Raw genomic sequence first — 26715 nt, forward strand, 5'->3', positions numbered from 1 at the left:
ACCCCCCTTCAAACAAACCCTATTTTCACAAGATTATTTTTCAATTGTAAATGTTTTACTTTTTGTTTTTTAAAAAAGAGGCTTATCTTTATATATATATATGCATATATATATGTGTTTATATATATATTTATATATATATATATAGTTCCAGGGCTTTATGAACCCAGAGAATGAGAGAGGAATGAAGAGGGAGGAGGAGAAGGAGGAGGAAAAGGAGGGGGAAGATAGGGACTGAAAAATGGACTCGGTATCTGTTAGGTTATCCGTTTTCCAAAACAGTTCAAGGCTAATGAGAAAATGCACAGCCAGAAGGACTAAGGAAAAATCAGGCAAGCCTGGAAAAAAAGTAGGAGCTGAACAGCCAAAACCCAAAAAGAAATAAAGCAAAGCAAATGTGCACACACAACACACACAAGTGTGTGCACTCACACCACACACACATAAGGGTCCAGGATCAATTTGTTAATTATTTGTGGATCTAGGTTCTTTTTTTTTTTTAATTCTGGCTGAGCTCTCTCCTTTTTTTTTTTCTTTTTTTAAATTTTTCTTTTTTTAAATCTGCTGCATGTTTCCCAAAGCTAAGAATTAAGTATTTCTCCCCAGTTACACTCCTTGGATTTCTGCCAACTTCACCTTTTATGTTCAGTGGGGAAAAATTAAGCCTGGTACGTATTGTATGAACTGCAGCTTTATTCTAAAGTACCTCTAGATGTCTAATCATTTTTAACCAACTTTTCCCTCCTCCACACCTCACCATGTTTCCTTCCCCCCCACCCCAAGCGAAAAAAAAAACCAAAACAAACCAACCAAGAACAAAGCAAAAAACCTCTACCCCAATGTACAGGCTTTAACTCAGTGTTTTCTTAACAAATAGTCTGCAGTGTTTTCACTTTGGCCACTGTGAAAGATGCAGGCATAGAGAAGGGAGTGTTGGACTAGCATGTATTAAAGAAAAAGGAACATTAACATTGCAGATCTCTCTCAAAAAGACTAAAACACTAACAAATACAAGTCGATGCACATTTGCTTTAAACTAGTGTAATTCTTTTTCACATTGGATTAAACATTATTTTGTATACCAAACATTACAGTGCTGTTTATCTCCTCCAATCATGCAAAAAGTAGTTAAAATGTGCCACTTCTGCCACAAATAGAATATGACCAATTCCCCTACATACCTTCCAAAAATCAGGATTTGAAATGAGAAAAACACAAGTACTAAAATCCTCCTTCAAAAGCTTTATGAAGAAATATAGACACAAAGCTGCCAATACCAAGATGGCACAAATTACAGATTTGCACAGAAAGCTCACATTATGTCAACTGACACTTCTCTCAGCCTCATCATTTGAAAGGCCATATCCTGCAAGGTCAGAAAGTGATGACTTCAAAATGATCCTGAACTTACAGCTCCCATCTACAAGAGTAGGAACAGTAGGTGTCCAGGAACTTCGAAATACTTGGTATTTAACACCTTCAACTCACATTGAGAATTTGAGGCACTCAGCAATTTCCAGGATCAAGCCTTACAGATGTAGAAGAGACTTAACTGGTGCAGTAATGCACAGAAGTTTCTAGAGAGCTGCCAGACAGCTTTCTGAAAATCTTCAAGTGTGAATCATGCTTTAATGCTTGCCTGTGAACATACATGAACTGCAATATGTCTGGGGACCAAAGTAGCATCCAAATAGAATTCCCACTTAGGTTGTAAAATGAGCATCTTCATTAGAAAACTGATGCTGAAGAACGAACACAATTTTGTTCCGCAAAAAAGTAGGGGCAGCAATCACAGCACGCATGCCTTTTGCTTTTTTGATACCTCCTCCCCTTTCCTCATTCCTCTGAGCTTCTCTGATAAACAGCATTGCAAGTTGGTTTAAAAAAAAAATTTACAGGAGAGAGTTCTGTTGGTCATCTATTTACATGTGGCATCACTCTACAAGAAGTTTGATCTCATTGGCTAATAGCTGGTTCATGTTGAATAGAGCCCCCGGGAGCTTGGTGAGCAACTCTCTCTCCGTGGTCTCAGGGTCGCTGTCGACAGAGCTGGAGCTAGCACTCATATTGTCGACAGCGGCACTAGCTGGAGGGCCCAGCTCTGGCTCGCTAGTCTCGCTTGCCGTGGACACCACAGAGAGCAAGGACATGCGCCGCGTCAAGCGACCGGGGGTAAGGAGAGAAGCGGCATAGTCCGCTATGATACCAGCTACATCTAGATTACAAGCCTTGTCAAAGGCAATGAAACCTACATTTGCATTGGCCTCGCAGACGTAGAATGAACCGTCGTCCTTCATCAGCAGGTCAATGCCGCACACATCCATCCCCAGGATGTTTGACACTTGGACTGCCAACTGCTTGCCTTGTTCACTCAGTGAGCACATCATCCCTACACCACCTGGAAAAAAATGAAAAAAAAAAAAAAAAAAAAAAAAAACCACAAACTTGCTGTCTGTAGTCTGGTCACAGGTGACTGACATCCTTCTCAACTGGTTGGTGCTTTTTGGTTGAGAAGCTCCAAAACAAGCCTGCAAGCACACTGCCGATGACTCAGAAAGCAAACTCCTTTCCAGCATGACTACTAATGAACTTGAAGCCACAGCAGGATTTCAAAAGATTCTGACCTGCCAAAAGCAGGTCGAGATTATAACTTGTTTAAAAAACAGTTAAATGCTAACTTTTTAGTCAAGAAAGATATGATACATTTTTATGATCCTGGGATATTAAAAAGATGACCTAACAAACCATCTTTGTTCCTTGTAAGGTAGAGGCTTTCCATACATATTTCTAAATTATTGCAAGAAATCTTTCAGCAAACTTAAACCAAGTGTTCCTGATAACAGCTCTAACAGATATAATTGAGGGGGACAGGAGTTAAGACACTATCATCTGTTTCTGTCCCTCTCAGCTTGCTATCATAGGTTAAGAATTAGGGAACATTTGTGTCTGAACCTCAGCTGGTCCAGTTCACAGTTCATCATCTATTACGCGACTCAGAACTCTTCTATCACAACACTTAAGTTAAAAAAAACCAAAACCACCAAACAATAAAAAACCAAAACAGGATTTAGCAGGAAAAAAATCTTTCAAGCTGTATTTCCTCAACACCAAGTAGTAACTAAAACCTTTCAGACATTTGGGGCATTTTGACTAACCAAAACTATACTACACATGAACACATTTTATCCCCTCCCTGCTGAGGTTCAGTACAGTTTCAGCCAACCTCAACTCTCCTTCCTCCTTCTAACCTCAGACACCCCCCTGTCCTAACCCAAAGCTATGCAGAAACTCCATTCTGAGTATGCTACAATCAATGCAGTAACCTTCCTCTTCCTCCCAGACATGGTCTTTGGGGGAAAAGGTTGCAGGAAGGAGCCTGACAGACTGAAGGCAGCACAGCAGCTGCACAATGCAATCCAACTGTTTATTGCCTTTAACAGTTTCCTCCCTTAACACTTTCTTCTACCCTCTTGCCAACTGGCTGTCTCTTCCACCTTCCTCAGTCTCATCTTCTGTCTTCCTTCTTTTTCTGTTCCTCTTAAGTGTATGAAATGAATGATAACATGGCATTAGCATGACACTACCACTACCACATCAGTTGCTCCGTTTGTGTTCCCAGAACCTCCCCCTCCACCCCTTTTCACCTGTCCTATCCATTTAATACTTTGGGAAGAGATTGTTTTTCCTGTGTTTGCTCAACCCACATCTCATTTAATCCCCACTCTTGTGTTTCCTCTGTAAACCCCCAACAGTAAGCACAATTAATACAAAATAAAACCTGCAGCTTATTTCAGTTGGGTTTGTGATTTTTCAACTGGATTGAAAAATTCTGATAAAAGCTATGAACAATGCTTTTCCTACCAAGTGAGCAGTTACTCTGCATCCTCCCATCTGTTGAGCAGCGGAGCATGGTGCCCACCACACGGCCTCCTACTACGATGACACGTACATCCTTGCCATGGGACTCTTTAACGTATTTTTGAAATAAGTAAGGGGCATCGTGACGGATCAAATGGCTTAGGTCTGCCAAATGGTGCTTGTCTCGTGCCAGGAACACAGCTTTACCTGTATGAAGAAAAGAATATCGGAAGATTGGAAAAAGCTACCAATTTGAGCTGCGTCAATGATTCAGCACATAAAAGTAAAACCTCTGACCAACATGCTGCCCATTCTCACAGGCCCCATCTGTAGCTTATATCCATTTACAAATTCATCTGTGGACATCAGTGTTCTACCGCTTCAGTGCTTCTAAGTGTTCAAGTAAAGTACTGCCAGAGTTGAGGAGCCATATGAGGAGTAAATAAAACAGATTAAAAAAAAAAAAGAAAACAGCTTTAGATAAAGGAGGTGGTCTTGTAATTTCAACTCCTTTTGGTACAAGTCCTTAATGAGAGAAAAAAAGGAAGAAATACTTAAAGAGCAGCAAACATATAATTAATAACAGTTTTGTTCATCTAAGAGGACTGGACCCACAGCTGATAGCTTTGACAGACAGGAACCAATGACATGAAACTGTTAAACATCAGGCAGCTAAGAACTCTGAAGTCGCTACTGTGCCACTGCAGAACCAACTGCTTCTCTGTTGGGAAGTTGCTGAGAGCTGCTCTTCCCAATACTCATACTGGAGCTCACAGCTCCAGAATGAGGTTTTGCAGGGGAACAACTACGTTCAGAGGAAAACACTAGACTCCACAGTATCCAAGATAATTTAGCAGAAGATTCCACAAGACATAAAATGAATGGAACGTACTATGATTTTGAAAAAACCCTCTTTAGAAATAACTAGCTTTTCTGCAAGCAAACACCTCAAAGACTTGTTTGGTTTAACCTAAAACATGTCATTTCATTCCCCTTCATTTCTAGAGCACACCAAAGACTTCTTTGTTCTTTTCCAATTTTACTAATACTGACAAAAGTCACTCCTAAAACACTCTACCACTTTCCATCTCATTTCTAGTCTCACAAGATGGTATCCCTCTCCATCTTCAGCTATATTTCCCAACTCCTCTTCCCCTTTCTTAAGGACTCTTGTATGTGTCATATTAATGTTTTGCAATAAGGCTGCACAATATTTTTTTTTTGTGGCAGAACTGTCACTCAGTTATGCTATGATGTTAACAGAGTACAAAAATCTATTGATAAACTATCTTAACTAAAGGAACAGAAATGCAGCAGTAGCAGAATTAAGACAAATAAGGAGTAAAGAAGAATTCCGCCAAGTGCTCCAAAGCCCAACTGGAACAGTCTCTGCTTCATCAGGATTTAAGGTCTCTGTAACACAGAACATTGTCTGACAAACACTGAATTTCTCATCACAAACAGAGTATCAGAACGTAGGCTTAAAAATCGTGACAAGAACGCAAAACCCTTCATGTGCTTTCTCCCATTCCCAACTTCAGCTCTCCTACAGGCACTTAATAATCCTACTGTATTCCTCAAATGACATAGGAAGCATGATGCCTTGGAGGGGAACTACTTAATTCTTAGGAATTCTGCAGCATCATGACATCTTGGCAAAAATAATGTTGGCATATTTGCTGCTGCAGCAGCAAACTAGACAGAAAATGGGCCTAGAAGAGTATTTTTATTCATCAGCCAGTACCTATGACCATGTTTGCCTGTTGATCTTTTTTTTTAAAATACAATTTCCAAATGGCTGCTCTTCAATTACTTTGAAAAAGTTTCCCTATCTCTCTTAATGTGAAAGGATATGAACTGTGCATAAATTTGCATTAAACTGCCTGGAATTTAAAGTGCTCTAAAGCAAAACTTGTAAACAGAGATTTACATGAAGTCTGGCAAAAAAAAAAAAAAAACAAAACCAAAAACGAGAAGAAAGTCAATAGCTTCAAACTCTATAATTATTTGGTAGATCTTAACAAGAGCAGTGTCAAGTCAAATCCACTGCCTTAGATACTCCGTATTTGTCAAATTCAGCTTGCTGGAAAGTCAAATTCCACCATGGCTTCATAGCTCCACAAGCACTTTAAAACCATATACACAGGTAGTACTGCCAACAGAAGCAGGTCTGATCTTCCCCTGCCCCAGCCTTTTGTTCTCGCTCTTCCATTACATCAACAGAAGCGTTTGTGTAAGTGATAATTCATGTAAGGAATTAATCCAAGTTAAAATGGTCCATCTAGATTCATGCAACATGAGTTCCTGAATCAATTTTACTACATGGCTACAGAAACACTCATGCCAGCAGAATAGATGCACCAGAGCAGCGCAGAGTGGGAATAAACTGATGGACAAGAAGGAAGACGTGGTGTCTTTTCATTATGCTTTTGTTTAAGGTAACTGCTGGTTTATGTGCTTAAACTTCGGTTTCAGTCTCTTTTTACTTCTAGTATTTATTAAATTGGTTTTAAAGTAAATTAAAAACAGTGCAACCTCCTGTGCAAATAACCTCTGAAATTTATTTTAAACCTGGTTTCCCTTAGTAGATCACTAACTAACATTAAACTAAATTGATGTATTGTTTCATATGCAACACTTAAAAGACTAATAATAGAACAATTTAATCTGAACCTGCTGTATTACCAGCACTGCCATAGATATTTTTCTGGAAAACAGAGATCCAGTTTCACAAACAACACATGAGATTTTATTTAAATCAGAATCCTAATTATATACAAATTAAGAATGAATAAACTAAGATTGCATTTCTTACGCCTATTTAGAAACATCCCGGAACTCCATGTAGGCTTCTCTCTACTTCTCTAAGGCCAGACCTTCCATTATTCCAGTTCAAAGCTTTCCTCACAAAAGTCACCAATACACCACAATTTTGAACCCCTGTGCTCCCTGCTATTGCAAGACTAGGTTCTACTAAAACTGCTTCCCAGTGTTGCAGTCTACTCAACATTCAGAAGTCAAAGGGTGATAGAATTTAGATGTACCACAAAGTCCAACACCTAATAGAAGACCTTCTGAACTATCACCCTTTGATGAGACAAAAACTTAGAGAGTGCTGCTCAGAATCCTTGCCCTCACCCCTGACCTCACACCCACCTCGGTGACCCCGCGTGTTCTTCACCACCATAGGGAACTCCAGCACTTCCGCCTCATCAATCATTTTCGCAAAATTCTCATGACCACCTGGCAAAAAGAAAACCAACAACATTATGTCCCACCAACCTGGTGCAGCCAAATTGGGGATGTTATTGCCACACAATCCTCCCACCCTTTCAACTTAGGTAACGCAGAAAAAACTCAGTTAAGAGGAACTTGGTCATGGAGCACAGTCGGACTTTGGAGGTGTTTATAATCTGTGGTATACTAACTCCTACTTCCTTTGAAATGGAAGACATAAGTTGAGAAAGGCCTCTTGATCACAACCCTAAAAGGTTCAATCCAATCTTCCAAACCTGAATGCCCCAATTCTACCATCTTGTTCCAGTTTATTCCTTTTACTTTATCAACTCCCACCTTTTAAAATGTCTAGCAGGAAAATAACACTGACGTAACACCAGTGACAGTTCCATCCAAACTCCTAATCAGGAAAGCAACATGGAATACAAAGACAAGGTATAATCCAGAGAGCAGCAACAACCCAAATCTTGTCACTCCACCTGCCCCCTTTTCCAAGGCTTAAGTCTCCTGCATTTAATCTCCCTATTTCCTGAAGTAGTACTTCAACCCTTTCATTGCATCTGTAAGGACCTTAGAGAGTAGCTTTTAATAACCATTCACATGATTATGGTTGATACTTGAAGGTTATTTGAGTTCAGTTCAATTCACAGAAGCCTGACCACAGTACAAGAAATACAGAAAAGAAAGTCAGCAGACGGAGGTATGAGACTCCTCTAACAGTGTGTGCAGTAAAGTGCTGAAGTCAAGCCAAGACACTGGTCACAAAGCCAGCAGCAGCCATCACTACCCTGACATGGATTTTAATGAGTGGCATGGAATAACATGTCATTCAGCACATCCTGTTTTTCTTGGCAAAGTCAGCTCTCACTGATAACCTGATACTTGTATTTTTTAAAAAAAAAAAAAAATCATGCTTCTGTTAAATTCCAGAGGCAGGCATTAAAAGAAGTGGCAGGGAGTTATGAACAGAGATGTTCTGCAGTTACCCCATCATTTGTGGTCTCCCCTTCCCTCGCAAAAAATTAATAACTCATTCCTTTCTCAAAGGGCTAGAACAACCACATCTATAAAAAAAGGGCATGTTTCTTCTCAAATGTGTTTTCACAGTAATTGATAGAAATAATAATTCATAGTAATTGATGGAAACACATGGTTTTGTTTTTGTCAAGTTTGTTTGTGTTTTTATGAAGTTCCCATTACAAAAGCCAATTGGTGCAACCATGCAAAGGGGAAGAAAGCACTGATATTGCCCAAGAAGGGAAGGAAGGCTGAAAGGTTATCTTCAATTCTGTAATATATTGTAATTAAAAGCAGAAATAGCATCAGGATAGCTCAGACAAATGGTTCCAGCACTCTGTCAGGAACCACAGACTCCAGAGGCAGGTACGAGAAATTTTAGTAATTAACTGTTCTGATGGAAAACAACCCCCCAAAAATTGTTAAAAGTTGCTAATGAGGGCCTGTACTCTTTTTGTCCTTTCACAATTACTAATATATTTGCAGATGATATTATTCATATAGAATCTACTTTCAGGTTTTACCAAACTCTAGATCTTTATATGACATTTAGTTCCCCAAGCTCTTGTATGTTGTTTCGGACAATTGGGAAAGAGTTCAAAGTGTTTCACTAGTAACAGCCAAAGTTAGTTGCTTGGGAAGCTGAGGTACAATTAAAGCACTCTTCCCAAAGCATCACAGCTTATCACTGAGGCCAAAACCAGAATCTGAGTGTTGTGACTTTAATTTCCTATTCTGGTTACTGAACATTTATCTGTGGAAGTAGTCTCATACTACTTAATTCTATGTATTTCCAAAACTTGACTCTTATCTTTTGCACTGCAAAAGCATAACTTACAGTAGGCAACTATGCTATCCTTTTGATCCAAAAGCCTTACCATATGAAAAAGTGTCTGGAAGAGGGACACCATGACCAGCAAGTTCTTGAAATGTCCAGAACTTGTTGACACAGTTGAGGATGGCTTGGGGACGATTCATCAGTCGACAGCCCATCTTCTCTAGGTGGCGAAGGACTGTGATATCGCTGTCACTCTGGACCCAAGGTGTTGGTACACGTACAACCACCACTTGTGGGTAAGCAGTAATGAGCTCCCCATTCACCCGGAGACCTAAAGAAGGAAGAGAAAAACATCCCAATCAACTACAAGGTCTTCAGGAGAAGGTAAACAGGCAAAGAAATACTGCACTATATGTGATCACAACAGAGATACCAGACTTCAACAGTGAGTATTAAACCAGCACAAATCTCTCTAAAATGCCAAAGTAACAGAGATTAGATATGACCCTTAAAAAAAAAAAATTAACACAGATGACACAGGGACTTCAGGCTCTTGGGACAGTCACTGAAGGATTCGGGAGCGCAGGTAATATTCTCCTCCCTCCTTGCAGTTGAGGGCAGCAATGTTGGGAGGAACAGGCGGACACAGTCCATAAATGCATGGCTCCATGGCTGATGTCAACGCCACAACTTTGGGTTCTTTGACAATGGGGTGGACTGCATGGCACCAGGCCTGATGAACCCTGATGGGATTCATCTCTCTCAAAGGGGGAAGAGGATCTTTGCCCAGGAACTAGTGGGGGCTCATTGACAGAGCTTTAAACTAGGCTTGAAGGGGGAGGGGGACAACATCAGGCTTGCCAGTGACATGTTGTGGGATGATATGCCCAGGTTGGTGGGACGGGGTGCTGGTGAGGGCCCTCAGCTTACTGCTCAGAGACGTGCTGGACTCAGAGACTACAGCACGCTCAAAGCCTAGAGGAGATGATCCAGGGGCTTCAGATGCAACAGGAACCAATGGGGTAACTCTGGGAAGATATATCAAAAGAATTCCAGCCACCCCAGCCAATAAGTCAGCCTCATCGGGGGCACAACTGAAATGCCTCTATGTGAATGCACGGAGCATGGCGAATAAACAAGAGGAGCTGGAGACATGTGTGCGCCTGCAAGGCTATGATCTTATTGGCATCACAGAGAGGTGGTGGGATGGCTCCTGGGACTGGAGTGTTGGGATGGAAGGGTACAGGCTCTTTAGGAAGGACAGGCAGGGCAGATGAGGATGGGGCATCACCCTCTACGTCAATGACCAGCTGGAGTGCATGGAGCTCCACCTGGGGATGGATGAGGAGCTGACTGAGAGCCTATGGGTCAGGATTAAAGGGAGGGCTGGAGCAGGGGACATCATAGTGGGGGTCTGCTACAGGCCACCTGACCGGGGAGACCGAGCAGATGAAGCCCTCTATAGGCAGATAGGAGCAGCCTCATGTTCACAAGCCTTGGTCCTCATGGGGAACTTCAGTCATCCTGTTATCTGTTGGAGGGACAACGCAGCTGAGCGTAAGCTATCCAGGAAGTTCCTGGAATGTGTCGATGACAACTTTCTCCTCCAAGCGATAGAGGAGCCCACGAGGAGAGGTGCCATGCTGGACCTTGTTCTCACCAACAAGGAGGGCCTGGCAGGGGATATCAAGCAAAGGGCAGCCTTGGCTGTAGTGACCACGAAATGCTGGAATTCAGGATCCTCAGAACAGCAAGGAGGGAGCACAGCAAGCTCACTACCCTGGACTTCAGGAGAGCAGACTTTGGCCTCTTCAGGGATCTGCTTGGTAGAATACCAAGGGACAAAGCCCTGGAAGGAAGAGGGGCCCAAGACAGCTGGCTAATATTCAAGGGTCACCTCCTCCAAGCTCAGGAGCAATGCATCCCAACAAAGAGGAAGTCAAGCAAATCCACCAAGAGGCCCCCGCGGATGAACAAGGAGCTCCTGGGCAAAGTCAAACAAAAAAAGGAAGCCTACAGAGGGTGGAAGCAAGGGCACGTAGCCTGGGAAGAATACAGAGAAACTATCCAAGCAGCCAGGGAGCAGGTTAGGAAAGCCAAAGCCCTGATAGAAATTAGTCTGGCCAGGGATGTCAAGGACAACAAGGAAAGCTTCTATAGGTATGTTAGTGAGAAAAGGACGATGAGGGAAAACGTGGGTCTCCTCTGGAATGAAATGGGTGAACTGGTTACCCCGGATATGGAGAAGGCTGAGATACTCAATGACATCTTTGCCTCCGTCTTCACTGGGAAATGCTTGAGCCACACTGCCCAGGTCACAGGAGGCAAAGGCAGGGGCTGGGAGAGTGCAGAACCACCCACTGTAGGAGAAGATCAGGTTCAAGAATATCTAAGGAACCTGAAGGTGCACAAGTCCATGGGACCTGATGAGTCACATCCGTGAGTCTTGAGGGAACTGGCGGATGAAGTGGCCAGGCCATTCTCCATCATATTTGAGAAGTCCTGGCAGTCTGGCGAAGTTCCCATCAACTGGAAAAGGGGAAACATAACCCCCATTTTTAAGAAGGGGAAAAAGGAAGACCCAGGGAACTACAGGCCGGTCAGTCTCACCTCTGTGCCTGGCAAGATTATGGAGCAGACCCTCCTGGAGGCTATGCTCAGGCACATGGAACATAAGGAGGTGATTGGTGACAGCCAACATGGCTTCACTAAGGGCAAATCGTGCCTGACAGATTTGGTGGCCTTCTATGATGGGGTTACAGCATCAGTGGACAAGGGAAGGGCGACTGACATCATCTACCTGGACTTGTGCAAGGCATTTGACACTGTCCCGCACAACATCCTTGTCTCTAAATTGGAGAGATGTGGATTCGATGGATGGACCACGCGGTGGATAAGGAATTGGCTGGATGGTCGCACTCAAAGACTTGCGGTCAACGGCTCAATGTCCAAGTGGAGAACAGTGACAAGTGGTGTTCCTCAGGGGTTGGTACTAGGACCGGCACTGTTCAACATCTTTGTCAGCAACATGGACTGTGGGATCGAGTGCACCCTCAGGAAGTTTGCTGACGACACCAAGCTGTGTGGTGTGGCCAACACGCTGGAGGGAAGGGATGCTATCCAGAGGGACCTCGACAGGCTGGAGAGGTGGGCCCGTGCGAACTGCATGAAGTTCAACAAGGCCAAGTGCAAGGTCCTGCACGTGGGTCGGCACAATCCCAAGCACAACTATAGGCTGGGCGAGGAATGGATTGAAAGCAGCCCTGAGGAGAAGGACTTGGGGGTATTGATTGATGAGAAGCTCGACATGAGCCAGCAGTGTGCGCTTGCAGCCCAGAAAGCCAACCGTGTCCTGGGCTGCATCAAAAGAGGTGTGACCAGCAGGTCGAGGGAGGTGATCCTGCCCCTCTACTCCGCTCTGGTGAGACCCCACCTGGAGTACTGCATCCAGCTCTGGGGGCCCCAGTACAGGAGAGACATTGAGCTGTTGGAGAGAGTCCAGGGGAGGGCCACAAAGCTGATCAGAGAGATAGAACACCTCACCTATGAGGACAGGCTGAGAGAGTTGGGATTGTTCAGCCTGGAGAAGAGAAGGCTCCAGGGAGATCTAATTGCGGCCTACCAGTACCTGAAGGGGGCCTACAGAAAAGATGGAGGGGAACTGTTTATCAGGAAGTGTAGTGACAGGACAAGGGGTAATGGGTTTAAGCTGAAGGAGGGTCGATTTAGATTAGATGGTAGAAAGAACTTCTTTACTGTGAGGGTGGTGAGGTACTGGAACAGGTTGCCCAGAGAGGTGGTGGCTGCCCCATCCCTGGAAGTGTTTAAGACCAGGTTGGATGAGGCTTTGGGCAATGTGGTCTAGTGGAGAGTGTCCCTGCCCATGGCAGAGGGGGTTGGAACTAGATGATCTTTGAGGTCCCTTCCAACCCTAACCATTCTATGATTCTATGAATTCAACAATCTGATTTATACTAAATAAGTACTCAGAAATAACTTTATCAGCTAAGAGGGCAGCACCCCATGACATTAAGGCAGGAAGTAGAAGGAAAGCCAGCTTTGCCACCAAGACCCATATATTACTTAATCATGACCTACAGTTTTACAGACTACATTCTGAAAAATAACCCCAAAAAACTCAAAGACAGGCTGCAGGAATAGGAATACAATAGGTTTGGATGGGAAGGCATCAAGCTCAATAAAGAGAATCTAGCATCTGAGGATGGGAATAGACAAATAGGATTTGATATTCACTTTATTTGCCTTAGGTTCAAAGTAAAACTTTCTGATTTCAGCATAAAATACACAGCTCACACTGCTGTCAACACCTTAGGGGTTAAAACAGAAAAAGAAGGCGAGCTGAGAAATCACAGTGCATCTGCATTTCTGTGCCTATGAAAGTCCAGCTGTAACAATGCAGATCTAGCCCAAATTAATTATCTGATTAGCTCTATTCCAAAGATGTTACTTTTCAAATACAGATTTCCACCCACTCAACCTGAAGACATATATTGCCAGGCAATATATTTCATTTCAAGGTGCATTTGAATTGGGGGGGTGTACTTCCCATTTTCTTTTCTTTTCCCAACCAGGATGTATTGTAGAGCTTGCCTTAAATACAGTGAAGCAACCACCTGACTCGCAAAATGGAAGTAGAAATATGCTGCCCAGTCCTCAGGAGGACAGAGGCACACTCTGGAAAGGCCAAAACAGAGCCACATCCAATACAAATCCCTTTTTCCAATCCCCATTGCCATAATTGCACAGAGATGAGAAAACATAAGCAGACGGGTGCTCTGGCTGCTCACCTCATTAGCACCAAGCACTGCCGCATTGCAGCTGACATGACTTGCGTGTTTAAGCAAGCAGGCTTCAGACACACACACACACACACCATTTTATGGAGGCATTTCAAGCAAGATTAAAAATGAGACACTGCTAAAAACCTAAGCAGAATATGAACATCAGGAAATGGTCTGCCATGTCCGTTAGCCAGAAAAGGAGTACAGATTCAGCAAGCAAAAGATTTTTAACTTATTGGACAGATTCCGCCTTACACGTGTATTTTCTCATTTAGGTGCACACCCAATTACACTTTTTGCCATTGTAATTGCATGCATGTCCTGATCCACGTGCAAGCTGTGTAACAATCATTTTGGCAAGGACTGCATTTTCCACAGAGGCCCAAAATTGCCACTGTATCTTTGTTGTGAACCAAAACTACATCATTTTCTAATTCATAATCTCTCAGAGCCTATTTTGCTGGTTTGCTTTAAAGTCACACCACATGCTGAAGTTTTGCACCATGGAGTCTGAAAAACAGCAGTTTGAGCAGATGTATATGCCTCACCTAGAATTCTCCTGAATACCTGCATTAGACTTGACTATTAGACTAGTGTGAATTCAGCCAGGCCACCATCTGCCCTGGAGTGACTTTGGAAGTACAATGATGTTATCAACAGAACAATCTGAGCTTTTGTTCCATATTCAATCATTTTCTCTGGTCTGGATACTGTTCTCCCCAGAACAAAAAAAATTTCTCTCCCCTCATAGAACACAGTTTACAAACAAAGAGAAGAGCTACTCAATGAAATGTATAATTTGAATCACTACTACTGACATGCGCCATAAAAATTATGCAGTCTCCCAGCAACACAGTGCTGCAAACAGAAGCAGCTTTACTACAGCAAAAAGGAGAGACAGATTCTGCCATTTTGGAACTTGTATTCAGCATTCCATCTGAGACCCAGCAGTTAAAACTCAAATTAATGGTCATTATTGCCGAGTGGGCTGATAAAATAATATTTATTCACTATGATGTGTTGAAAGCAGTAACACAGAAGATACTAATGCATACAATTAATTTCTTTTCCAAAGAAGCAATTCATGAATGCAAAGAGGGAGAAAGTAAAAATTATACATTACAGAGATGTTACTTATAGAGTGGTTAAGAGGCAATCAAACTTTTTTTAAAGATGGAGATGAACACTCTTTTCTTTGCAGTAATAGTACCATCCTGGTCCCGGAACAGTAGCAGTTAGTTACATTCACGGTTGCCTGTGGACAATGAACCACCCTCACAAACACACAGAAGGCACATGTTTAGATCACACAGAAGTAACCTGACAAGTAACAAGTTGGTCCATTTGTTGGCTTTCTCAGTGGATGCCCATGACATTGCAGACACAACAGACAGCTATACAGTCCTTTGAAGTATGAATACTGAGAGCCAGAAAAGGGAGATTTCATGCTCATCTAATACTATGAGCATATAACAACCATTTTACCAGTGCCTGGGGAACAATTTCTCTTACATTTGAGTATTCTTTGACCCTATGAGATAAAGACTCCTGAGTTGGAATATCACACTATGAAAACAGATCTAAATCCTGCACTTGAACAAGACCTGTTCTTTCACTCACTACCAGCTTTCTTTGCTCTTCCTCTGCAATATGAAACTCCAAAATGGAATATGGTACACTTTTAACATTATACATGACAGTATTTCAGGTGAAAGTGCAAAAGGAATTTTTGTAATGCAAACTGTCATCACTTGGTAACAAACTTGACCAGTTACACCAAATCCCTCAAATAAAGCTGAAAGCCTCGGGTTTCTCTCAAAGACAGCTCAAAGCAGCACATGATAGAACTGAGTGGGTAAATGCATGATTCCTCATCAGTTGGCCCAATCGGTCTTGCTGCTTTTCATTCCCAAAGAACAGCAGGTGAGCTTAAAGTGCGGAGTAGCTGGTCTCTGCTAAAAAGGCTTATTTTGACCCAAACAGATTAGAAGCTGTCACATGAACCCATGAAGTCCACAGAAAATGGATGCAGTCTTAAACTATAACGAAGACAGAAGAAAAAGGCAGAAACTTCTACTGGTGTTACCACTGAGATCAGAAGACATGTATCTATACGTTAAGAAAGTTCCCAAGACAGTAACACCTAGCATGGTAGAGCCTATTTATTATAGCATGATACTCAGGATGACAGTTGCCTCTCGACAACCTGGTTTAGTACACTTTTAGGGTGGATGCACATATGTTGGAAAAAACAAAATTCTGGAACTTCTCGGCCCTCATTCATGCATGTGGGGTTTTTTTTAGTCCCTTCTGTCTTCTTCTCTATGACAAATTTATCTCACAGTTACAATTTCTCAATGAAAAAGCCTCACTTTTAAGAGTTAGGCGGCACACATTCCAAGTGAAATGCCTCAAAATACAGACATACACACAAAACCAAGTTATCCCGACTTAAGTTGCTGCCCATCAACTAAGACTCCTAAATTGACTATGTGCTTATTCCCACCCTACAGCAAAACACAAGGCAAAATGCTTAACCTTGAGCCTCATTATTGTTGAATCCCTTCACTGAATCTCACTACACAGCTGGGACAAGCTAAGTACCCAAATACAGGCTTTGTAACAATATCCCTTAAAGCCTACAAGCCAAACACACTTCTGCAAGTCAATCGCAACCACTGCCAGAGTATGTAAATTCTTAAACTGCAGCCTCACCCCTTTCACAATCCATAAGCATTGGTGCTTCATCTACCCAGTTATCCCACTTCCTTGTGTTTTAGAAGCTCTTAAGAAGCACTTCTGCATTAATGGCATTATGGATGGCTAAAAACAATCAAGATTTCAAGAAACTGTGCGGCTTCTGAACATTTTAATTCACACCCAAGCAGCATTTTAAATTGCTAGACATTTTTAAAATTCATTCTATTCAGTTTGCACTGAATAGTCTACACAAATCCCTTCTAATCTCTTTAAGAATCAGTTCATTTGCAGATTAATAGCTACTACAAAGCAATATCTCGTGTCCAGTTTGCGTATTATGAACAATTGTACTTTCAGCTGAAACAATGCAAATGTTTTCACAGAAGGAACGCAGTTTCAGGACAGAGGTCTAAAATCTCAAAGATTTGCAAGGACATAAAAAAATAATTACAGAGCTTTTATAGCTCTCATTTATAGCAAACATGAGGCATTTTTAACAAAAATAAATCTCACTAATATAAAATAAATTTCTAAAAGTATTTTCATTTTTCCAAATAATAATTTTGGAAAACAGTCAAAACAAAGCAAACTGAGTCACCAAGACCATGAAGTACTTAGGACTCAAATTCAGATCTTCGACTACAGCATGTGACCGTAAGAACCACAGCCAACTTCTTCAATAAAATGGTATGATACAAAGTTAAATGCTTAAAGCATTTAATACACAAGCAGAAGGAAATCTGGGTAGGCTTACATGTAAATCAAATTACTGATATCAAGCTTCTATTTTTATACAATTTGAATCATCAGCATTATTTGATAGACTATGATAGAGGAAAAGACTAAAGTAGCCAGAAATGTCAGAAGCTTTAGCCAGGGGAAGAAACTCAAAGGACACTGACATAAGAGCAATGAAGAAGAAACTTTCTCAGGGAGAAATACTACATTTATGTTTACTTCTGTAGGTACATTAGAAAAACCTAAATCAGTGAACAGGTTTCCATCATGAAAACCACCAAGCCTTTTAATCTGCGCCTGAAGACAGCTGATAACTACCTTGCTACCCATGAAGTTCATGGCCTATCACATCACGTTTCTGACCAAACGGATCAAAAGAACAGGAATGACACACTAAAGGTGGGTTTTGCAGAAGTTCCCTCCATTCAGTGGTGCCATGAATCCAGCAACATAAAACATTCTAGTCATTAAGCCTCCTTCTTCCAAACCGACTTCCAAATGTATACATTTCACAGAATTTATCTGAAAATGCTGTGACTATGAGAAGTACCCAAACGTGACAACAAAGTTAAATTATTCCTTGTAGAGCATGGATAACTAGGAAAAGAATCCTCACCTCTGCGGCCACAGCTGTCAAAAGTAGTCACTTCTCAGAAAAACTTAACTTCAGTGACTGCCTCTGTCTTTGGCAAACCCCCTAATAAATGCCAGCTCCTCTGAAATATATAAGTAAAATGAAGCAAAAGGAAAAAAGTGCTTCAGTGTTCAGACAGATCCAGTATGTGGATCTCGAACAGGTATAGCATACAAGTAGAACAATGCATGGTCATCGTGCATGCAGCATTCCAAAAACTAAAAATTTTAATCAAATTTTCAAAAGCACTAAACATATACCAGCTCCCATCACATTCCCAACAGGAGCTAACAGGGACTGAGAACTTCCAAAAATATTACCCAGATTCTTCCTCAGAGATCTGTATGCTATCCTGAAAGTCTCCAGCTCTTTCAACTTCGTTATACCAATTTATTCATCCATCCATCCACGGAGTTGCTAATGTTTCCCAAATGAACAGTCACTCAGCAAGCAGGCTATAATGAATTCGACTTATTCAGCTGGGAAAAACAGGCTAGCCTTCCATCACACAAACCTTTCCTCGTATCTGGAGGACATCACATCCTGCTACCTGCTTTTCCCAATTAATCAGTTGTTCTAACAAAAATCACTGAATTTTTCTATAAACCTAGACTCACTCCTGTTCTCAAAACAGTGCATTACTATTTCTGGTTCATTTGTCCTCCCGATACCTGTCAGCCACAAGACACTTCATAACATTTGTGTTCTTAAGTGTTTAATAATTATTTACAGTTTACTTGTAGGGAATTAAACGTGTTTCATCCTAATTGCCATATAAAAGCAAGCTTAAAGCTCAAAAGGGAAATACCCCAAACTTTTAACTGCAGATTACCGGCAATAACAAGATATACGTCTTCCCCTCACCGAACTCAAACACAACTACATCTCTAAAATTTTTAAAACTCAGCATGCTTTGAACATGCATTCTGCCAAGAGAGTGGTAGAATTTAGGAACAGCTAACAAAAGTAGAATTCATATTAACGAAATACTACTCTATACCTCAAAAGCCTGCTGCAATATGTTGATTTAACTTTACATATCTACCTTATAAAAGAACTGTAAGTAACTAATTCCCACAAATTGGGATACGTAGTATAGTATAGCACTTTAAATGCAATTTTATTTAAACTACAACTTAATCTTTAAAGAGCAGATAAGCACTGAATTTTTAGAAATCCACTGATTTATTAACACCAAATTAAACTTCCCTCTGAGTTGCACAGGCACTTTCTCTTCTGCATAACTTACCACCTGAGATCAAGTTGTCACAAATTCTGAAATATTTCACTGTCATGCAGAAGCCCCTTTGATATCTAGTATTACCAACCTCTTTTTTACTCTAGTGTGCACAGAAACAAATTTCTACAATAGTTCTGTGCTTGGTATTTTAAGTTCATATTCTCTCCTTTCCTATCCCACTTACTAGCTTTTCAAACGAAATTAACAAGTGCTAGCATTTAACCCTATGGGTTTAATATGACCTCAATCTCCTTCTCCACACAAACTTCACCAAAAAGGCTTTCTCGCTAAGATAAACTTCCACAGCTCAGCAGTTCAAATGAAATCACACGTAGCAGAGACAAAACTGATCTCTCTAGAACAGTACTAATCCCATTCTATTCTGAAACAGAGAAATAAAGAGGAGCAGCTTCAGCTTCAATTCATTAATTCCTAATGCAAGCATTGTGAAAACTTTCACAAAAGACCACTGCTGCAGCTTCAAACAGAAAGCAAGCAGGTACCCGAGTTAAACCAGCTCTACTTCATGTCCCTTCCTTGACTCAGAGGACCTCTTCCCTTCCCCAGGAAGAACACAGAATCATTCTTAGAAACGCATAGGCTATGGAAAATGGTTAAAAACTTGGGAAGAACAACAATGCTCAAAGTGATTATGCCCATTCTGGATTAGGGGTTCTTTTTGGGCACAAGGGGGAAACAGACCAGATGCCTCTATGCCTACCTCACTAAATCAATTCTAAGCGGATTGATTACGGCTCGATCTGTGTTTGAACTGTACTGCTAGTCACAATATGTTGTTTGCTTGTCATCTCAAATCACAAGCACTTCTTCACAGTAATGCATAAATGTGAAGAGGATGGAACCAAATATGAAGTAAAAGGTATATTACAAACACAAATTAATTCTAGACCACCATCTTGGTCTGAGAACTGATTTTACAGTAAGTATATAAACACAGAAACTATACTGAAATCATGTTAAAGCCTTAGCTACAATTATTATATGTATATAAACACTCACACAATTAAGAAACTTGGCATCATGAACAAAAAAAATACATTTCCAGACACAACTTAAAAGACATTCAAACTGGAAAGAAATATACAGCATTTTAGCCTTATTCCCAAACATGGATGATTTAGTGATATAACTGTTAAGATGCATTTTAAATAGAGTTGTGTATAACAACTGTAAAGAAAAATGCCACAGAAGGGAAATCAAAAGATTCATTAAACACAACAAAACAATGTTGAAAAAGATGTGATTTCAAACACCTTGAAAAGTCTATTTCTACTTTTCCCACCGAGTTGTTTTTAAGTTCTCATCACACATCTGCTTTTACAATTTGCTCCCAGGCAAAGTTAGAAGAATTTTCCATAGTATAAACTCAAAAGAAAAATACTCAGGATAAGATATATTTAAATTTATTTAAACTAAAAATGAGGTGTAGTTGTTGATCAAAGTTTTAAATTACTTCAATTATAAAAAAATGTCTGTCACAGCTCAAGTTAATGACTGAGTGCAAGGGAGATGGTTTTGACTTAATGTTGCAAAAAGGTCTCCCAATTCTTATACAAGCACATGCATGCACACATGCCATATAGCCACTGCATACGCAGTCGCTAGATTGTCTTTTGTCTATTAGATTTCCCATCAAAGCTCTCAATGAATATAATGATTCTTCATATTAAGAGAAAGCTCAGGCTCACAAACAGTATTTCTGGCACTTGTCTCATCTTCTCAGTGAGTTAGGTCAGATAGATAAATTTGCAGAGCACCATTCAGGGTTTTTTGCGCTCAGTTACTTACCTGAGACATTTGCGACATGAGACCTCAGTTAACAACATCTCACAGTGCACTGACAAGGATAGGTGAGGATTGAGACAGACTGCCTTTTGGGCAGTGAAAGTCCAGTCAGTTCAAACACCTGACAAACCACCGTACTCAGACACAAACACTATAAATCAGCACAAGTCAGAAAGAAACAGTCCTGCTTCTTTGCTGTTGTAGCTGCTGCCTTCAAATCCCACCATGCCTCTCCACTTTACCTGCAAAAGTATTTGCACACCTAACATGATGACCTGAATCCATAGGAAAGCACAGAAGCAAAAACACGTAGGTAAGATTAACAGGGAAGGCTTTTTAGCTATTAGCTTCTTCTCTGAAAGGAAGGAAATAATTCTTGGCCAGAAGAAAACAGAACTGTAAATGCAAAATAGAAAAAGGTAACAGGAGAAAAGCAACATTTAAGAAATGCTATATGAAAGGAAGCTCACAAAAGTAATTTAAAAGGGGGTCTAACACAGCACTTTTCCCATTTGCTTTATCGACTTCTTGTGTTCTCGTCAATGATCAATGGTGTTAAAGGCTGCAAAGTAATGCCAAATTTTAAGCTCAAAGGTTTGCTAGGAGAAAGGGTTTGGGTCATTCCTTTAACATATTAAGACTATACTTTATTAAAACAAGGCATGCCTTTTTGATGCATGATTACAATTCCCAAGTTTGACAGTAACACAGATTGTTAACAGTAGCACCCACAATCAGGAAAAGCTTGCGCATCTGTAGTAGGAAGACTGTTCCAGTGGTAACAGACTGATTCAAAGTCTGACTGCACAGACCATGGGAGTGGAAATGCTGTGCCATAGCTTCAGTAACCTCACCTGCTCAAAAACTCAAAGGAATACTGATGAATTAGTGCAGGGTTAATGCAGTTTCTCTAGAAATGTCCAGAACATGCCATAAGGTGTTGATCTTCCCTAAAGATAACATGGAAACCTTTCTATGTAGGCAGACCTCATAAAACATGGATAAGACTCCAGAAAAGAGAACTGTTCAAATAAAATATGCAGTTTCATGTTATATTTAATCTGGTTCAATTGCGTGCTGCAGCGAAAAGAAGTCATCTCATCTCCTGTACCCCCATACTCCCAATTCTCACCTTGCATCAGACCTAGTGATTGTATAACCATATAGGAAGTTAAATCAATTTGTTGCTCTGAGAGGAGGAAAAAAAGGAGAAAAAAAAAAAGAAAAAAAAGAGAGAAAAAGAAAACCAGTGATTATTTTTGCATTTGATAGCTCACTGAGTAGTCATGAAACCATTAAGTGTTCCTGTTGCTTCCCTTGCAGTCTAATGTGTGAGGGAACAGCAGGACCATTTCTTTCAGCAATGGTCTGCATTTAGGTTAGGATCCATTTTATTGTGTTTTTCACTTAATACTGTAGTTGCAGAGTTGTAAGACCTGAGTTTCCACTGGCATTCAAAAAAATGGTCCTGTTCTGCTCCTAGTACTCACACTCTATCTCCTCACATGGCTGTGCTAACAGCAATGTTCATGTGGCTATAAATCATCAATCAGATGTGGCAGTTACTCTGAATTAATACCAAACCAGCAACTCTTTTTTTTTTTTTTTTTACCCCAGAGCAATTTCTAAGTTTGGTTTGTTATGTAGCCATAAAAAAAAAGTTTGAGCCAAGTGTGGAACCAGTGTGACAATTAAAACAGACACTTATCTACTAAGAATACATATCTTGCAGAGCAGGTTATCACTGAACAAGACTTGTCAGAAAGAGTAACAGAAAGCAGTGAGAATGGTCAGGAATACAGCCCTATGTTTAAGAATTTTATTTATTTACAGAGGACTCTGTACTATTTCCTTTACATTATGTTTTGTCCTTTGCGTTATGGTTTTTAAATAAGATAATCAATTTGAAAAGATATTCAGATAATCTGCAGTGAATGTCAAATTAATATGATATCCTGACAACTGTACATTGTGTGAACCAAAGATGTGTTGATATGTCAGTACTGGACATGAGAGACCAGTAGGAAAAACCATAAACACACACTGAAAACCAGACCATTTCAAAATGGTACCAAAACTATTTCAAAGTTACTATTTATGATAAATACTTTGTACGTAATTGTAATGGTCTTAGAAACTCAGTGTTTTAAGAATCTATGAATACTCTGAAAACACAGATTAGCACTCCCAAATGAAAAGCCAGTATCTTATAAACGTGTCGAAGGCAGCAGCATCTAGGTCTAAGAAAAAAGTAGGGATAAGAAAGAAAGGGAAAGTTATCTATCTAGAAAACAGAGATGAGACTGGAATAGATCATGCAAACCTCAGTAAGCAGTGAAGAACTGAAACTTAGAGAACGGTTACTTGAGATCTGAATTAAAAGCCGTCCTCTTCCCCCTTATTTACGTCTCTCCTGCTTTAGTTGGCAAAAGCAGTATAGAGTCCTAACCCAACCAAACACCCATGAGTTACACAGACTCAGCAGTCACCAAAGCTAAGATACAACACAAGCGAACACACAGGAAACAAAACAAGGAACATGCTCTGCCATCAAAAGAAGATACTCCTATACCCATCTCCCTACTGCTTGTACTTAAGACCCAGTTTTGGTACCCACACGCTTGCACCACAGGCCACCTCAACAAACTTGAATGTCAGAAAATTGACAGGTGGAAACAGGTAGGGTTTTTTAGTGATCTTAATTAGCTTGTGATTAGAATATGAGTGAGCACCTGCACAAGGAAGAAATGATGGCATAACTGGGAAGAGGGGTGTGAGAGGGAAACAAGGGCTCTCCATCTTGGAAGCCAGGAGCTGTAAATTTAGCAAGGCCTTATGATGAAATCTTTACCTAAAGCCACTGCTCAGCACTGACCACACTTCAAAAGCTAAAACAGACATCTGTTTATATTCTAGTCATGATCTTTTAGTTTCTACATGGCTGTAGGTGAGATCTCTTGTATCTTGTTAGGATTTTTGTACAACGGTTCCCACTAGGAGATCTCAGAGCATTCCAGGGGCAAATAAGCATGCTTTACAGTGTTTTAAAAGTCTAAAGCATCCTCAACTGACACAACACCCACTTGTGGCAGATATCTACCCAGAGCCCACCAACACTGACAGTCTTAGAAAAAACAAGTTCTGGAATCCCCCCACCCCCAAATGAAGAAAGTCATAAGCACTAAACAATCCCATCCTAAAATGGAAGTCTTAAATGTTACAGAACAAGAATAGAGACCAAATATATGTAAACTAACCTTACTGCAAACTCACTCCACTCTTAACACTCAGTCAGTCTCTCCCATGTTTTAAATGTCCAATTTCTGTTCATTTTAAACAGCAGATGAAGAAAAAAATTAAGGACACACCTGAAAAAAAATGGATAATTGAAAAGGTCTTTCCAAAAGCAGAAAGCAATCCAGAGGAAGAATTCAAGCAACCCAGAATGGCAGAGGGTTGTCCTCCCATTTGAGAAGATTCTAAAAGTTTCCCTGCAACGTCAAAAATCTACTAAATACCTTTAAAATGCATAACTTATGCATCTCGTCTCTCTCTGCTACCAAATAATACCTTCTTTCATCTCAGTAATTTGCCCTTTTATTACTTAAGCAAACTGCTGACTAGAGAAGCATCCCATGTGAGTTTTCAACTTGTAATGACAGCATGTATCCTTCATATCTGTCTCCCATTACAGAAAGAACATCTAGAACCACTTCTACATTGTCAGAAACTTTTAATAAATAATATTCAACTATTTGTCCTTTCCAAGTGTTCCTAAACATGTTTCACTAAGCCTGAATTCTGGGGAATGGAAAGATCTCCTCAGCTTACTGTTTTGACCTGTCATTCCAGTCTAAGGACTTTCTAGTCAAAATTGCATTAAATTTATGAATTAGAGGCCCTTATGTTGCAGGCAAATGTGTGCTTCTTAAAGGAAGCAATTTAACCATGATATTTCAGGAAAATTTTGAGTTAAAACTGACTCTAAACCTTGCAGAGGTAACATCAACTCCCATCTCCAGGGAGATTCTGTATCTCTTTTTCATGTGTGTGCATGTCAGAAAAACATGATTTACTCAGATACACACTATACAACAGTTTCAGGTGTCTTCATGAGTACAGTATTTTCCTACACTTTTAAAAAAAAATTCTAGACCAAAAGATATAACCCAAAATTTCTTAGTTTTGACAAACATTAACATAAAACCATACACAAAGCAAAGCTAGAGAAGGAAGAATTCCATTTTTCCCCACACGTCTATAAGCTCGCTCACTGGACTTGTTTCCTCTTCCCAGCTTTAGAAGATTAAAACTACACTGCAGTAGCTGCACATGTGCTCCATGCCCATAATGTAATGAAAGTACAAGTATAACACCACAGTATTATTTCTCACCTGTTCTGGATGCAGAAGCTTCCACCTAGTGCCAAAAAGATGTTAACTAAGACATTTACTTAGTATGTTCCCTAAGACACTCCACACAATCTGTAACTATCTTCTTAAAAGAAAATGCTCCTCAGAATTACAGAGGTATACAGTCTTTCCAATCAGACCAGTCAAATAAAAAAATCATGCAGTGGTAGTAATGTACTCACAGACAGCAGACTAAAGCAAACAGAAGGGACATCCCCCACTGTCATCTTGGTTTGACCTTTGAAGGCAACACATTTAAGAGATTAGCTATCTTACGGCTAATCTCTAGATTGTAAACGTAGTCCTCAGTTTACCAATCCCTACAAATTGATAAGTATCTTTATATGCATTTACTCTGCACTACAAGCTCTAAAATTCTCTTTGTTTTGTCTTTTCTGAAATAAGCATCTGCCCAATTTACAAAGAAACAAAAAGCACTGAGGGGCTTCTGATATCATCACAAACAAATCAATGGCAGAGATAGGAAATATAAGCTTTTTTACCAGCATCAGGTATGACAAGTCTCCTTAGTTCATTTATCTCACTCCTCCATAGATTCCTCTAAGAATCTCCTTCAAATATTTGCAGATTACATTCTTCTTCCAGTTCTACTTTACAGCAACACAATCATAGAAATCTCATTACCAAATGCCACTCTTCACCTGTTCTCAGCAGCAGAATTGTAATTTACACTCGACTCCTCCTCTACCAATTTAAAAAGATTAAAACTTCTTAGAGGAAACGGTTTAACTGCATGCTATACAACTTAGAAGACCCAAGCAAGAAAGGGGAAGAAATGAGCACCTCTTTAGAAACCCCTGCATTGGGCAAAACACTCACATAAGGTTGTGGTTCTAAGACAATTTAAGTCACACCGTTGCTGCAACAGTTTGTCTCCAGCCCCATGCCATCCTACAGTGGCACGTAGTACTACCTGCTCCCTAGTGCTCATACTAGTGCTCATCAGACCCACTGGTGAGCAGGTAAGCTTCCTGCACCACCAGGAAACTATTCTGTTCTTTTGTTGAATTTGACTTCTGCAGGTATTGTGAGCTGAACCAGCTCACTGTAGGATCTGATCAATCAAGGCATCAACTGAAACAGAGGCTGGATCATAGCAATGACAGCAATAATCTGAACATCTTACATTGTCAAGATTTTTAAATTGCCATTTTGAGACTGCAGAATTGTCTACAGCAAGATTTTTCTTTCTTCCTACATTTACAACTCCATGGTCACTACGCTAGCCCAGCTTCCAACTTTTTAAGAACAAGCCTATCAGATCGATTTTTCTTTCTCCAACTGCCCCTCTTGTGCTCCTGTGCTATGCAGGTAATACGTTCTCCAGTGGCTCCCACTCTGCAAGGTAAGAAAATTTTGCAGGAAAATTGCTATGAAGGCCCAGCTGCCAGCCTTATTCAAGCATGACAAACAATTACAAACATTAAGGCATGCACTTTACATGTACGGCATCCCTTTTGCCTGCAGCCACA

The 26715-nt window shown here is 40.5% G+C and overlaps 1 protein-coding gene across 5 annotated transcripts in view; it reads right to left on the reverse strand.

Moving 5' to 3' along the window:
• Positions 1–931: 931 nt before the first annotated feature.
• The window catches only part of RIMKLB (ribosomal modification protein rimK like family member B), a 48719-nt gene continuing 22935 nt past the window's right edge, over positions 932–26715 (reverse strand). For all 5 annotated transcript variants that reach the window (XM_054831848.1, XM_054831867.1, XM_054831838.1 and 2 more), the window contains 4 exons: positions 8991–9221; positions 7015–7101; positions 3862–4065; positions 932–2398 (listed from right to left, as the gene is read on the reverse strand). In XM_054831848.1, the coding sequence (XP_054687823.1) occupies positions 1935–2398; positions 3862–4065; positions 7015–7101; positions 8991–9221 (986 nt within the window). In that variant the 3' untranslated portion in view covers positions 932–1934. The remainder of the gene's footprint in view (positions 2399–3861; positions 4066–7014; positions 7102–8990; positions 9222–26715) is intronic.

The sequence above is a fragment of the Grus americana genome, chromosome 1 (genome assembly GCF_028858705.1).
Source record: "Grus americana isolate bGruAme1 chromosome 1, bGruAme1.mat, whole genome shotgun sequence".
In the NCBI taxonomy this organism is placed as follows: domain Eukaryota; kingdom Metazoa; phylum Chordata; class Aves; order Gruiformes; family Gruidae; genus Grus; species Grus americana.